General features: G+C 37.3%; 1 protein-coding gene across 2 annotated transcripts in view; it reads right to left on the bottom strand.

The window, feature by feature from the left end:
- The window catches only part of Fbxw2 (F-box and WD repeat domain containing 2), a 24316-nt gene extending 11777 nt beyond the window's left edge, over positions 1-12539 (bottom strand). The window contains exons 1-3 of one of the 2 annotated variants that reach the window (XM_048813206.1): positions 11114-12539; positions 2930-3124; positions 567-700 (exon numbers count right to left, since the gene is read on the bottom strand). In XM_048813206.1, coding sequence (XP_048669163.1) covers positions 567-700; positions 2930-3124; positions 11114-11603 — 819 coding nt within the window. In that variant the 5' untranslated portion in view covers positions 11604-12539. The remainder of the gene's footprint in view (positions 1-566; positions 701-2929; positions 3125-11113) is intronic. The other variant, XM_015497678.2, reaches the window with a different exon arrangement.
- Between the last annotated feature and the right edge of the window lie 4615 nt (positions 12540-17154).

Below are 17154 nucleotides of genomic sequence, written 5' to 3'. Positions count from 1 at the left end.
TGGAAGCTCCATCCTTAAGATCCGCGAGCCCTCCTGGCCCCGCTTTTTTTTTTTTTTTTTTTTTGCAGTGCTGGAGATTAACCCAGGGCCTTGTAGACAAGCACTCCACCATTGAGATACATGACCCCATTTTAAACACAAAAATTGGAAGGAGAAAAAAAAGTGAAGGCTGCTCATCTGATTAAGAGAGACATGAAAAATAAATAAATAAAAGAGAAACATGAGCATCTGAAAAAGGGCAAAAAGCACCCCAATCCTACCAGAAACAACACCTTCAAAATTCTGGTGCATAAATACATTTAGAAACTGGCATTATTCTCCACATACACTTTTATATGGAACCTGTCTTATTGTGAGCATCTTTCCACACCCATGTGTCATTTATTTGTTAAACTATTTACCCAGTGCCTTCTACAGGGGGTCATTACTGTACACTACCATGCTTTGTGTCTGCATTTATTCCACTTACAACTCATCTACCAGTTATAAGGCAGAGTCTACCATCCTCTCCATTGCCCACCCGCAAAAAGCCTGGTGACAAGGAGATTTCTTCTAAGTCTTCATACCTTGGTGACCCATTCCGTGTGCCCAGTAAGTGTGTTCAGGCATGTCCCAGCAGATAAAGCCCATACTTTCACAGTGAAGTCTGCAGAGCCACTCACCAAGATATCCAGTTCATCATTGTAGTCCACGCTAAACACTAGTGCATATAAATACATAAAGTTAAAACACGCCTCTCTGTCAATGGTTCTTTTATAACAAGCATTCAATAATGTTTATTCTCCCCAGCTGCCCGACTACATAATTTCCTAACCTGAGCTACTGTAAGAATGGTGCTACTCAACCAGCAATTTTATGATAAGAAAATCTATTTCAAATTTCTTATTAAGATAGCTTATTATCCTAAAGTTGGAAAGTCCTGGGAACAATATAATCTCCGATATTTGTGCCACCTTCAGCATGAAGCAAAACCAGTGATTGAGAAAATGGCATTCCTTCTTAGGATTATCTGCAATAATAATAAAACAAAACGTAAAGAATATAAGCTGCAAAACAGTACCCAGGCTCAAGAAAAGTCAATGTAAAGAGGAAAAAAAAACAAGGCTCTCAAAGGTTAGACTAAGACACCAAAACAATGTATGAATTCTTCACAGTTGTATACCTAGTACCTAAATCATTTCAGGCAGCACAGGGAGTACTATTTTTTTTAAATATCTGCCAAGCTCTAAAGGACATTAGAGACCCAAAGATGAAGACATTTCCCTCCTTTAAGGAACTCTAAGTGGGGAGAAGTGGAGGAAGTCCAGAAAGAAATAAAAGTTTACCTCTTGCTAGGGAAACACCAAGGAGAATGACTAACTCTGCCCAGGGCTATCAGGGAGGACTTCAGGGAAGAGGCGATATTGGAGATGGGCCCTGAAGGATGAGTAGAGTTTATCAAGAAAAGAAAAAGAAAATTGCAAGTAGAGGGAACAGCAAAGGCATGGAGTTAAGAAAAGCCACAGCAACGTCCAGGAAACAGCAAGTAGAACATTTTTTAGAACAGGGCTCTCAAAGTTGATAAGGAATAAAATCACCTGGATGTCACTGTATATCTTGACACAGTGGAATGTCACACTCAGTTTAATATCTAAATTCCATACTAAATCATAAACCCAAATAATAATTGCTGAAATAAGTGATAGCAGATAGCAAAGATTGAAGACAAATATACAGAACAAACAAAATTAAAAAAAAAAAAAAAAAAAAAAAACGGTTTTAGCAGCAAAACAACTAGGTTTAGTTTAAAGAATACTGAGCACCAGAAACAGTGTAGGGAATTCAGAACATAAGGGTGAACAAGACAGGCAAGATCCCTGTCCTCTGGAGCTTATGGTCTGATGGGGATGTAAGGTTATGCTTACTTGTATGATGAGTGTTATGACAGTAATACAGGTTATGGGGAACAAGTAGAGGGGTCCAACCTGTTTAGGGAGTCCCAGAAGGATGCTCATAAACGTGAGGCTTAGGAGCATAAATTATGACCCCGAGAGGCTAAAACAGTACATAAATAGAGGAAAGAAAGAGGGAAGGTGATCCACAAGACTCCAGGAAATAGCTCAATATGATTTCTACATAAAACTCCAAAACAAAATGTAACACGGGGAACTCAAGTCTCAGGTTATATTCAAAAGACCAATTTTCTGCAAAATAGGTCTGGTATGCCTTTATTAAGAAACATTCACAGGTTGGGGTTGTGGCTCAATGGTAGAGCACTTGCCTAGCATGTGTGAGGCACTGGGTTCAATTCTCAGCACCGAGTATAAATAAATAAACAAAATAAAGATCCATCAACAACTAAAAAAAAAAAAAGAAGCATTCAGGCATCTATTCCTTTTATCTTTAGGTGGTTACTTGCTTTCACTGGTAGTCAAACAAGCTCCAATTAGACATAATCTGTGAAGATCACACAATCTGTGAACCACTATTGCTCCAAAGGATTTTCAGCCTTAAATCTATAAATAAAGTGGTCTGAATTTCCAAGTGCAGGACTCACTCAGTTTGGAAGTATGGAATCTGATAAAAGCAAAAGTGACTGCACAACAGGATATAAATGAAATAGGAGAGAGGAACAACTACCCCTCCTAGCACAAGGGTACATGGAAGAATTTTTAAATGAGACAAGAAAAAGCAAAATTATTGAAAACGTCCCAAATAAGGAATAAAATCTGGAATAAAACTGAGATAAAAGGAAATAACTCCAGTGACTAAGAAGAGTGAAAAATAGCAGGTTAAATTAAAAAATATATATATATATATATATATGTGTGTGTGTGTGTGTGTATATATATATATAAATAGACAATATATATATACAACATACATGGCTCCTGCTTTCAAAGAAAGATGCTAAAATAATTATAAAAATCCTTGAAAAAGGGCAACCCACCCGCCCCCGTGTGCCCCCGGAAGTGCTGGGTCCTGGCTCCGGAACTCCATTCCCAGCAGGCCACAGTGTTGTCAAAGGAGCCTGTCACAAGCTTCTGTTCATCAAACTTCACCGTTGCACAAGTGTGGGTCTGGATGCCATAAACGCACTGCCCTGTGCTCACATCCCACAGCTTTGCAGACAAGTCATCTGACCCTTCAAGAGAAAAGCAGGGAGGTTAATACAAAGCAAACACCCTGCAAAGGACAATTAATCCCAAAATCATGGTATTCTCAAAGCAAACGTTCAGCGATCACCTTCTCTGACTTTAAGGTTGAGAAAACCAAAGCATAGAGAGGGCAACATGACTTGCTTAGTCACCAAAATGGTATCAAGCACACTCGGACAGAATCTAAGCTTTTTGTTTAGTCCTGTCCCTTAACTTACCAGGCTACAGTACTGGACTAAAGTATCATTTGGTGCTTTCACTTGAAAAAATCTATAAATATTTGGTTATTACAAGCTCTAATTTGGGTCTGTAATGGGTAGGTACTCCCTATGGCTGCATGTTACACCTGCATGCTTGTCCACTACACAACAGTACTGAACAAATAAGGAATGACGAATAGCAGAGCTGTCTGATAGAATATAGTCCAAAGACAAGCCAAAGATAAACCTTTGATCATGGGCTAAGTTCTGCAAAAGCCAACAGCTAATTTCCTGAGCCATCTTGAAATATAAAGGAACATTAAAAAAAAAAAAAAAAAAACCAGGAACAAATTACCCCCATTCACAGCAACTCTACAAAAAGCTTATGAAATCCTTTAAAATTCTGTGGGAAAAATCAGTTTTTTCTTTTGACTCTGATGAAAATGTTACATTAATCATGATGACAATTCAACATTGTTCTCTAAGTTTAAAATTCTAATGATTAACTCATATCTCACAATTTACTTTTAAGTCAAAGACTTGACAAAAAGACCTTCTGAGGGCTGGAAATGTAGCTTAGTGGTGGAGCACTTGCCTTGCCACCTGTGAGGCACTCGGTTCGATCCTCAGCACCATTTAAAAATAAATAAACAAAATCGAGATATCACGTCCATTTATAACTAAAAAATATTTTTAAAAAAAGACATTGAGAAGATACCATAGTTGCTACAATCAGGATACCACATTCTAGGAAAGCACTATATAAATAGTTCTGAAAGAGTTGAGGCATGCTAGTGCACACCTATAATCTCAAGAGGTGGGAGAATTGCAAGTTCAAAGCCAGCCTCAGCAACTTAATGAAGCCCTAAGCAACTTAGCAAGACTCTGTCTCAAAATAAAATATAAGGGCTGGGGGCCTGGGGTTGTGGCTCAGAAGTAGAGTGCTCACCTAGCAGATTCAAAGCCCGGGGTTCAATCCTCAGTACCACATAAAAATAACAAAAAATAAAGGTATGGTGTCCAATTACAACTAAAAAAAGAAAATGAATATTAAAAAATATATATATATACACACACACACACACACACACACACACACACGGGCTGGGTATGTGGCTCAGTGTTTAAGCATCCCTGGGTTTAATCCCTAGTTAAAAAAAAAAAAATAGCTGAAATAACTAAATAAAGCCAGACATAATTCCATCTTTAGTTAAGAGCCACTGTTTTAGACAGTGGAAAAGTAATCATCACTCAGAAAAGAATGAGACCATGACTTTAACTTTGGCAAACTCTATGAGTTACACTAAAATGGGTAGGAATACCACCCATTTCAGACTCAAATTAGAGCTTGTAATAACCAGCTATTTATAAATTTTTTATTGCCACTTTGCTATTTTTGTGGGGCTGGACTTGGTTAGTAGGTTCTCAATGAGTATCTGAGACATTAGAACCATCCAGAGAGCTTTAAACAAAAGGCCTTGGGTTCAATCCCCAGCACTGGATAAAATGAACACACACACACACAAAAGCAGGGCCCTATCTTCAGAGAATTTTAGTTTAAAGTATCTAAAATGAAGTGCAATCATCTTGAGTTTGTCAGGTGATTCTAATTTATCAGCAACATTTTGAGAACCAAAGGTCTAGAACAGTGCTATCCAACAGAAATATAATATAAACTGCATACATAATATATCCTATTAGAAAAAATTTTTAAAGACATGAAGAAAATAATTTATTTACCTAACTCGATATGTTAAAAATGAAATATTTTATATTTTTTTACATTCTAAGTTTTTGAATCCTGGTATTTCACTTCACAGTTTGGACTAGCCACAGCTCAAGAACTCAAAAGTGAAATAGAAGTGGTAGCCACTATGCTGGACAGCAGAGTCTAGATAGATGGTGTTTAAGCTCCTTCAGCTTGGACATTTTGTAATTGTATTCTAAAGGAGCTAGAGCAGGCAATCATTTTAGTCCTAGATAAACTTGGTTCTGACTTATTTCCACTGTTCAATTGGGGTTTCATTCATTTATCCATTCAATATATATTTATAGGACTTCTGTATCTACATTTATCCATTCAATATATATTTATAGGACTTCTGAGCAGGGAGGGCTCCTGCTCTCATGGCACTTATATCTACTTGTGAAGACAAAAAGGCTAAACAAGCAAAAACAATTCAGTCAGTGGTAAACAGCACAAAGTCCACAGCAAACATAAGGGGATAAAAAGCAAAAATGTCTCACATGAGGCTCCACTGAGATTGACTGTGCTCCTCAACATGCATGTGTTCTACAAACTTATCTCAGGAGCTGGCATGATCAGCTCCTCAACTATACTTCTCTTTGGTTTTTAAGCCAGGTTTTAGCATATTTGAAGAAGGGATTTCATGGTTTAAAAAACTAAGTTTTTACTAATTAAAATCTGAACGATGACTCAGTTAATGAAACCAAAGAATAAAATATACAATGGAATAGTATATATGTATGTGTAAACACACACACACACCCCCCAGAGGTCAGTAAAGCTTTCTCTGTGAAAGACCAGATAGTAAATACTTTAAGCTTTGTGAACTAGAATCTCTATTGCAATCACTCCTTTCTGCTGGACATGGTTCACAGTCCAGTTTGCCAACCCCAGGTATACACCTATTGACCATTATTAAGTATTTCTATATTACATAAATATTTGTGAGTAGGCATTGAGGCCAATTCATAAAGAAATATTTAGAACCATCCTAAAAATTAAAAATTATTTACATAAATTGTCAAAATTAATTGCCTAAAATTTGGACACTGATTCTAAAAAAGAGTTTGGCCTGTGAAATAGTGGCAAAGTCAAGTGGGACCACTGGGTCGGAAAGATGTTTCGACTGTGACCTTATCTACATTTCTGATAGACAATCATGACTGCATTGTGGAAAACAGTTTGAAGCAGGGAACAAGACCAGAGGCTATATATAAAGCTGGGCGCAGTGGTGCACACCTGTAATCCCAGTGGCTCAGAAGACTGAGAAAGGAGGATCAAGAGTTCAAAGCCAGCCTCAGCAATGGCGAGGCGCTAAACAACTCAGTGATTCCCTGTCTCTAAATAATTTTTTTTTAAAGGCTGGGGTTGTGGCTCAGTGGTTCAGTTCCCTGAATTCAATCCCCAGTACTAAAAAAAAAAAGAAGAAGGTCATAAAAAATCAAAGGGAGGAATATAGCTCAGTTGGTAGAGGGTTGCTTCACATGCACGAGATTCTTGGTTCTATCCCCAGCACCACAAAAAAAAGGGGGGGGGGGGTGTCAGGTGACGGATCATAAGCTCAAGGCCAACCTCAAAAATAGCAAAAACCTGTTTCAAAACAAGAAATAAAAAAGATCTGCTGATGTGGCTCAGTGATAAAGTGCCCTGGGTTCAATCCCCAATACAAAAAAAAAAGAAAGAAAGAAAAAAAATCTAAAGTGTATCCATACACACAGAGAAATATTATTCAGCCTTAAAAAGGAATAAAATTCTAACATTGTTACAATGTGGAGGAACCTTAAAGACATTATGCTAAAAAAAGTCAGTCAGTCACAAAAAAACAAATATTACATGAGTCCACTTAGATGAGGTTTCTAGATTAGTCAAATTCACAGAAAGTAGAATGGAGGTTCCATAGGCTGGAGGAATAGGCAATTAGTGTTTAGCTGGTACAATTTCAGTTTAGCAAGATGCAAAAAAATTCTGGAGCTAGATGGTGGTGATGGTTGCACAATACTGTGAAAGTACTTACTGAGACAGAACCGTACACTTTAAAATAACTTTTGTTATGTGTCTGCCACAGCTTGAGAAGAAAAAAACTAAGGGATTTTCCCAACTAATTATTTAAACTAATTTTATAGAAAAATGGGTCATTTGGTTTTACACTCTAAAGAAGTTTAAAAAGCAAAAAAGAAAACCAGGTTGAGTTACATTTTATAGTGGTTCAGATTACTCCTAAGGGTTAAACCTTTAGGAGCCACTGTTCTCCACTCCTTTCTGGTATTATTGTAGGCCTCGCCTCTGGATTCCCATTTGCTGCCCTGTCACATTTTTTGAAAGAGGTCACCAATAATGCAGCCTAGAGGTGAAAGAGGATGAAATAAATGTATATGCTTCTATATCTCGTGAAAGAAAAAACCCTCAATTCTGAAAATAGTACTATGATACGAAAAAAATGAAGGCAGAAAAATGAACTGTAACCCAAATGGAATAAACTATCTTATCAAGTTTAAATATTTAACTGGTAGAATCAGATCTCAGCTCTCGAAACACCTCTGAGGCATGTGACTCTAGTGACCAACTGAATAAACAAAACCAGCACCTCTTCAACACAGGCTGTCATTCGCCGTGAAACCCTTCATCACACCTGTTTCCTTCATTCTCTTCAGCACCCTTAACAAGGATCCACTCTAGGCTCGTCTTTTTCCTAACTCTCCTTTTAAAATGTCACTGCTCCAGCCATAGCTGTGATGTTACGAACTCCTAATCTTTCTCTTGAGCTCAGAGTACTCTTCAAAGCTCTGACTCTGCATTTCCAAATACCATGAGAACTCCCTTGGGCAACTGAATTCAGTTCATCCCAAACAGAATTCCATCTACCCTCTCAAACTCATTCCTTCATTTTCTAGTTTTGTTAGTAGTGCTATTATCTTCCCAGATATACAAAGCTAGAAACCTAATCCACTTCTGAAATCTCTTCTCCTATAATACCGTCTTTATTGTTTGCTCTCTAAAAGTCACTGTAAACTTATTGCCAAATTCAGGATTTCACAATTCAAGTGAAAATGCAAGCTCTTGCCTCTCTCCACTATAGAGAGATAGCCTTTATTTGTCAGCTCTGACAAATAAACTCTCGTGTGTAAAAAAAAAAAAAAAAAGAAAAAGAAAGAAAGAAAATGCAAGCTCTTAAGAAACAAGATGACATAAACACATATACAATTCTGCTACAGGTACTTCTCTCACTAGTAAACTCCCAGGGATGCTGCTATTTAAAAAAAATGCTTTAGATTATTTAACAGCTATAGCATAATTTTCAATATGCAAACCTGGTGAATTTAATCAGAAAAAAAAGAATAACATTAATATATAGGCACACTTAAGAAACTAATTTTAAAATATAGGTTTGGATGTTAAGGATGTAGCTCAATGGTAGTATACTTGCCTAGCACAGGGATGAAGGTGGGGGAGAGCAGGGCTAGGTGTATTTATTGTAGATATTAACTTTCCCAACAGAGAATTCAGGGAACTGTTTCCCATTGATTTCTGCTTTGAGTAATTACTACTTTATTTTATTGCATTTAAAAAATAAAGTATGGGAGCTGGGATTGTGGCTCAGCAGTAGAGCGCTCGCCTAGCGCAGGCGGGACCCGGGTTCGATCCTCAGCACCACATAAAGAAAAATAAAGGCATTGTGTTGTCCATCTACACCTAAAAAATAAATATTTTTTGAAAATAAATAAATAAAATAAAGTATGATGAAAGAAGAATAGTTTTCTAAAGCTGGAGTGGCTGTGACACAATGAGTCAACAGTCAACATTTATGTAAGTGGAAGGCAATACTGCATTTTAATCTTTTAAAAATACCTACCATAAATGGTGAGGCAAAAAAGAAATGGAAGAGCCATCACCATACTGGAAAAGTACATCAAAGTACATAGATACAGATGATATTGCTCCAACAATCAGGCTTATAAGACAGGGAGAATAATGTAAGCATGAAATAACTTTATGCTTACAAATGACAAATCAAACCACTGCCTTAAATCAAATGCATACTTTATAAAACTGGCAAGGTGTCTGACATTTCAAAGAATACATTACCATGTGGGAAAATATACATCCATAAGGTAATGCAATTTTAAAATAACCTTGAGAAGTTACATTCTCTTAACTATTAAAAATGTTAAAGGGGACCGAGGCTGTGGCTCAGTGGTAGAGTGCTTGCCTAGCACACGTGAGACACTGGGTTTGACCCCCAGCACCACATAAAAAAATAAACAAATAAAATAAAGGTATGGGCTGGGGTTGTGGCTCAATGGTAGAGCGCTCGCCTAGCAAATGGGAGGCACTGGGTTTGATCCTCAGCACCACACAGAAATAAATAAAGATATTGTGTCCATCTACAACTAAAAAAAATTTTTTTTAAAGTTAAAACTATATCTGGTGAGACTAAAAGAGGGGCAAGTTATTTAAAATTTGCTGTGTATATGGCATCAATTCAGTATATCTGCAAAGTCACTAAGTAGAACTATAAAATCATTCAGATTTCTGGACCTGGTAATTCTACTTATCAGCTTCTGTTCCAAATAAAGAATTCAGGAGAATAAAAGTAATGTAAAGATACTCATAAAAATAGGAGGAAAAAAAAACCCTGAATATACACTAACATGGAAATAGCTAAATAATGATATATTTCCACAGAGGAACAATTCATAATACTTATTAAAAGTGACAACTCTATAATTTAGGTAATGTACAAATGTTTTGTCAGAAATTATCCTGGATAAGGGCTGGGATTGTGGCTCAGTGGTAGAACACTTGCCTAGCATGTGTGAGGCACTGGGTACAATTCTCAGCAATGCATATAAATAAAGACCCACTGACAACTTAAAAAAAAAAAAAATATATATATATATATACACACACACACACACACACAAACACACACACACTCTCACACACGTGTGTGTGTGTAGAAATTAGAAAAAAGAACACCAAGTATCCTTATACAATACAATTGGGATCATTAATAAGAACTGCCTAGAGCGATTATAAACACTGCCTAAGAATTATTTACATTGCCTGTCAAAATGTGTTGCCTAAAATGTGGGCAGAGATTTAAACTATTTGTAGAAACACATACCCATTATAATCCAACAGTAATACACAAAGTACACAAAGTTCCAAATTTTAATGATTACATATGTTATATAAAGTCACTTAATTGCCTAGTTTAAAAGTACACAATTCATTCCTATGTCCAAACTTTCAACTTCCAATTCTTAAAATCACAGGATTTTAGAACAAGGAAGAAAATCCTCCTTTCCCATATTTTTTATTGACAAGGAAATAATTCATCCAAAATGATCTAACTACTGGAAAAATTAACCTGTGTATTTTAATAGTTCTGTTCAAAAAGACCATTCAAGCAAGACTGCTAACAAATGAAGTATTAAAAATTAATGTAAAAAATTTAGCATTACAACTTTATCCTTAGTTACTACAATTTTACAGTTAATGTCCCATATTCACTTCAAAACTTTTCCATGCATGTAAAAGAAAATACATTTGGGAAAACATTTTAACAAATCATTTTCTCTGAAACATAAATCAGTGAAACAAGCTGATGTGTCTGACTTGTTCCTTGAATAGTTAGATACCAATTTTTTCACCTACTGACTCCTTTCCCACCCCCCCACCCCACCCCACACCCCCCGCCAAATCACTTAGAGTAAAAGAAACAGAATTAACCAACATGGAGGACTATACATGGAAGAAAAATATAGAAAAGATAATCTACAGCTTTTTCATTCACCTTATGCTTAGAAGAAAGTCTGAAGCTTTTTTTTTTTTTCCTTTCATTAAACCTTATAAAAATGACTGTCTTCTACAGAGGGACAGAAGATAAAGAGGGGTGGACAATATACTCAAAGGCTAGGAGGAATATGCCATTTCAGACAGCTAACATAATCAACACCTGACCCTCACAAGCTTGAGTAGTGTATTTTAAGATAAAATAAACAAAAACAACAACCAGCATATCTTACCTGTACAGAGAAGTCCATCTTTGTAGTAAAGTGCATACACTCTGGCACTGTGTCCAATTAATGATGAGGTCTCAAAGGCTTCATGGTCCTCCAGTTGCTTCATTCTTAAAATAGCCTTCAAATAAACCTTCTTCCAGTGCAAAGCGTCCTGAACAGAATCATCTATCTGCCAGCCCAAATTTTTACAAGCAGTCTGCCACACCTCTGTACAGGCACTTATCACCTTATTCCACTGTTTAGAGACGAGGCAGCATGTGAGTAAAGTCTGAGGATCAAGCCATTTTAACAAATAAAAACTGAGCTCCAAGGGAAGGAGTTTGAGGAAGTCTCGCTTGAGGAGAGTCTCCAGGTTATTGGAGAGATGCCTGAGCTGGACTGCCCCACTCAGACTAATCAGGTGATCCAGAGTTTCATTTTTCTGCAAGTCCGTCAGAGAAAGAAACGTAACAGAAATGTTATCAAGCCATGTCTCAAAGTCCTTTCTCTCCATAAGGTTATGGAAAAATTTACCTGTGGCACATCAAAATATTGTATTAGTTCTGTTCAAAAAGACCATTCAAGCAAGATTGCTAACAAATGAAGTATTAAAATTAATGAAAAAATTTAGCATTACAACTTTATGCCTAGTTACTACAATTTTACAGTTATGTACCATATTCATTTTAAAACTCTTCCAATGCACATAAAAGAAAATAAATTTGGGAAAACATTTTAACAAATCATTATCTCTGAAACATAAATCAGTGAAACAGGCTGATGTGTCTGACTTGTTCCTTTTGAAGTCTAGCACATGCTACATGCATTATCACAGTAAAAGACTTACAAATATTCATTCATAATGAAACAACGTATTCTATAATACATCCCCCTATCAGAGTTACTATAAAATTACTTCCTTAATTAATTCCTTAATACACTTTATTTGAGCACTAAAATCATAAAAATAAGCATCAGATATAACAACCAGAAAGCAAGTCTCTGGAGCAGTAACCTAAGACATTAGTTATTAGTTATCTTGCTAGGTTTAACTTAACCTGTCACCAAAACCACAGAACTGACTGCTTGCTTTTGCAATAGATGTCCAGGCAAAAAGGTATGAAGAAAAAAAATATACACAGATGAAGTAAGTTATGTGCCTCAGACATTCTGGTTCCTCTACCTCCTTTTTGGAACTACCTGTTAGAACATGAATTACATAGTCTGTTTCTATAAGCCTCAGATGAGCTACTGACAAGTCTTAATCATGTGTGCCAGAAACCCATGAGGGTCCTAGAAGCCTGCACAAATAAGGCAAATTGATAACGCTGATACTGTGGGGCACAGTGGCATACGCCTGTTACCCTTGCTCCTTGGGAGACTGAGGCAGGAGGATTCCAAGTTATAGGCTGGCCTCAGTAACAAAGTTGAGACCTGCCCTCCCCCATCTCAAAAACAAAAAATAATACTCTTTTTTATTTATTTATTTATTTTTCAGTTTTCGGTGGACACAACATCTTTATTTTATTTTTATGTGGTGTTGAGGATCGAACTCAGCGCCCCGCACATGCCAGACGAGCGCGTTACCGCTTGAGCCACATCCCCAGCCCAAAAAATAATAATCTTGATGCTTAAAACAAACAAACAGTTATCACCATCTTCACTTTGCAGATGAGAAAACTACAGGTCACAGAAGATAAATTACTTGCCTATACTCACAGAGCTAGTAAAAGAGCAGAACAGAATGGAAGGCAGTGCTCTGAAGATCAGTACACCCAGTTGTCTGTCTTAAGTCAGTGATAACCAGAAGAACCACAACCTGGTGACAAGATCTGGGGGGACTGTATCTGATTATACCATTTTTCCTTTTGGGAGAATGACAAATTGTTCCAAGACTAAATGGGACAAAAGAATTTTAAAGTATCCTGCATTAGTATCAACAGGCATCAATTCCCTCTTCATAATGTGTACTAAACTAATGGAAAGAGAACAAGAAAATAGAGCAAACCAACTAAAAAAAAAAAAAAAAAACCCCTCATCCCCAAGATTGGGACATGTACTATTAGATGAGTGACAGTTTTTTTTTTGTTTGTTTGTTTTTGTTTTTTTAATACCAGGGATTGAACCCAGGGGCGCTCACCCAGTAAGCCACATCCCCAGCCCTTTTTTATATTTTATTTTGTGACAGGGTCTCACTGAATTGCTTAGGGCCTCGCTAAATTGCTGAGGCTGACTTTGAACTCAGGGCAGGTCTCAACTTTGTTACCTAGGCCAGCTTATAACTTGGAATCCTCCTGCCTCAGCCTCCCAAGATGCTAGGATTATAGGTGTGCACCACTGTGCCCAGCTCCACAGGACTTTTTTAAAAAGCCTTTTAATCTGATTAGTTTCCTACAAGACTGACCTCTTAATTTTTAAAATTTATGTCCATAACTGAAAAAGGAAATAAATTTCTTTCCAAAAAATCACCTAGATCACAACTACACAAAAAGCCAGATCTCATCTTCCAACTTTAATATAAGGTGAGTAAACACATTTCCAATATCAAATTTGGCAAGAATGTATTCAGACAAAAAACAGTGTGACTTATTAGTTCATATCAGTCACATCTGCTATAGAATAGTTTTGGTTCCTGTAACTGATTGGACTTCAAGATAATATTCTTAAAGCTGAAGGATTTGAGCTAAAGGATGTATTAATTTATAAAAGATAACTTGGTTGCCAAAAATAGTTCACATCAAGTTGTATGAACTTATTACAAGATAACAAGCCCTCTTCTTCCTCTGTATCCTAGCAACCTTCTAGAACAATCCTTTTTGGAAGGATCCCCACATTGTCACAACAGCTAATTAATTAATATGATCAATTAAAAACACATGCTTTGGTATCATTTTTTGTTGTTGTTTAAAGTGTGGAGGGACATCCTTCACCACATCTACCCACACATGCATACACACTATGACACACATCTGCTTACATTTCTGAGTTAAATGGCCACAAGGCAAATCTAAAATAATCATTAAAACATCATCAGGTTCTTACCATTCATGAATATTTAAGAGCAATCCTACAACAGGCCAAAGTAATGTGCCCATAAACTTTCCAGTGAGCACCTTTACTTTAAAAGCCCCCGTCATGTCTAAGATGTACATATTTATATATTCTCCTAAGCCCTGAAAAGAATTTTTTGGTCCAGCTCTTACATTACATTACTGTTCAACACCTACGGAGGCTATTTTCTAGTTCTTCACCTCCAATTCTTATGATAAAGGTTTTTGTTTTTTGTTAAATAAAGTAGGTTTCATTAACTCTGCGGAATGTACTGTTAAAAACACCAATTTATCTCAGCACCACAAACAAGACAAAACTAACAAGCCACAGATTTTTAATTTTCTAAAAGAATTAACTAACTTTGGAAGGAACTTCCTTAAGGTCATAGGTCTAAACTGAACTCTTTTACAGTGCCTTTAGGAATATCATGTACTGGTAGCACAAGGTCTCCAGGGAGAAACCTCAGGAAGTAGAATTTCAATTCAACATGAGAAGGAGCTTTTAAATCATCAAAGCTTTCCAACAATGGAATAACCACCTCCAGAGTAGTGAGTTTCCCATTACTGTGAATAATCTGGACAGCTGGATACAGACAAAGGCAGAATGGGATAAATGAAAATGCTCTGGAGTCAAATTTTTCACTGATTCAGCCACTTCCTATGTGATCATGGAAATGTTCAACTAACTTCTAAATTTCAATTCTGTCATATGTGAAATGCAAATTACTATTCAACTTCAGGATTTTGAGAATAAGAAATAAAGCAGGGAGATGTATGGCATAGTGCCCAACTTAGGGTAACTCAAATAGTACTTTTTATTAGTCTCATTACTGTGAACATCTGGAAAGGATTCCTTTTTGTGGCACTGAGGCTGGAATGATATGACCACTGACATCCCTCCCAACCTTATCATAAAGTTTCTCTTAATACCTGGAAGAAAAATTTAAGGACTCAAACTTCCTGGGTTTAATTTTATAATTAAGGGTAGTTACTGAGTTGAGGCTATAAATTGCTCACTAGGTACTTTTTCCTCTCTCCCCTACCCACATCCCCTGCTGTCTAACACTTATTTTCCCCACCTCAAACTCAACATTAAACTTGCCCTTCTGACTTTAATATTAACAATCACAAAGCTCTGAGGAAATACATATTGTGCTGAAAAGATTCCTAACTTGGGAGTTGAGACCTGGGTTTGATCTCTGGATCTGCAATTAATTTTCTCTGTTCCCTTAGGCAACTCTCTTATTTAAACTGGTTTCAAAGACTGAAGTAGTGCTCATACATATTACCTCACTTGATCTTCACAAGTTCATAAAGGGTGTCAATATTATTGTCCTTACCTAACAAATGAGAAATTTATGGCCTAAGAAATGGAGTGGCATTTCCAGAATTGCATAGAAAGTATCAAGCTCAACATCTTGACCAGTTTCCACCCTTCCCAAGCAAAACCAAATTTACACTCCAACACCTTATTAAAGACAGCACATTCTAGATAAAACAGTGTGAATGTTTTCTCTTCTTCTACTCCATCAGGACCTGGCCTAGTAAAGAATGAAAGCCAGACATATGTTAAGAAGGAGGCTTCCTCTTCCCTCTTTTTTCCTATCAAGCAGCTTTTTAAAAAGGGGGGGGGGGGCTTTGAAAATGTACATTAGCCTAAAAATTTACACATCTGTAAAACATCTTGTAAACTTAAGAAAATAATAATATTGCTGCCTCCAGAGAGGCGAGATGAGGAAAGGGAGAGGTTCCTTTTACTCATATAAATAAGGGCTCTCCAACTCCACTTGCTACCAAGTGACCTTGGGCAAATCATTCCACCTACCTCAAGTCCAGTTTCCTTACTTGTAAAAACAAGCGGCCACTAACAGCATTTCACACCCATAAACTCAGGTTTGTGAGGATTTAAGCAGGATAAAACACACACACACACACACACACACAAAAAAAAAAACATTTGGTATAGAACCTGGCGCACTGTAAGCACACAATAAATGCCAGCTACCATTATTACNAGCGGCGGCACTTCCGGCCCCGCCCGAAAGGGGAGATGGGAAGGAAAGGGGTGATGGGAAGGAAAGGGGTGAGCCAGGAAGGCGGGGCACGCCGTGGGGCTCCAGCCTAGTTTATAGTGCAGTGGAGGCTCGACGGTATCTTCGGCTTCCTGCGGAACATCCAGATTTGCCCAGAGTTTGATGTCCCTTACTCAGCCTTATCTTGCACTCAGCCACAGTTTTTCTTAATAGTCTCAATTCACTGGGGAGAGGCAGCTGTGACTAAGTTGAGATGTGTCCAAATTCAATCCATTGAGCAGCTATTATAACCCAAACATTGTTCAAGGAGATAGGTTAGGGTACAAAAAACACAGAAATCCCTGACCACCTGAGGCCTACATCTAGTAGAAGCAGGAAGATATAAGTAACCAAGCAGGCATGGGACAAACCTATGGAGAAAATAAAGCTTGGCAAGGGGGCAGTCACATTACATAGATAGGAATTACAACACTTAAACTGGTTACTCAAACTGAAGTAATTACTCCTCGTTTGAAGAGTAAATATAGCACCCTGTCATCCTCTGAAGGACTGAATGAAGCTGAAAAGTTTGCAAATATTTAGTGTCAAGAACCAAATCTCTTTGTTTGCTGGCTATAATGAACTGAGCATCTTTCCTCTACCATGCTGTTCTAAGAAACCATGCATGTTAAATTCTGGCACAGAAATTATCTACATTTTGCCTATGTCCTGAGACTTTCTGTGAGGCTGAATTTAAAGGTGATGTACCTGTTAATCTGGAAGAGGCAATTTCAAGGCAGCACAGCATTCAGGCAGTGATATGGATATTGATGGCAGCTTTTGGTCAAGTTTACTGTGATAATCAGGAGCAGAAAACAGGAAAAAGATTTGAAAAATCAGGAGGATCAAGAGTTCAAAGTCAGCCTCAGCAATGGAGGAGGGAGGCCTTGCTGAGGATATGGCTCAGTGGTCAAATGCTCCTGACTTCAATCCCCACCCCCCC

This window comes from Marmota marmota, unplaced genomic scaffold (assembly GCF_001458135.2).
Source record: "Marmota marmota marmota unplaced genomic scaffold, marMar, whole genome shotgun sequence".
In the NCBI taxonomy this organism is placed as follows: Eukaryota; Metazoa; Chordata; class Mammalia; order Rodentia; family Sciuridae; genus Marmota; species Marmota marmota.
The sequence above is the reverse complement of the archived record's forward strand: the minus strand, read 5'-3'. Positions and strand labels throughout refer to the sequence as shown.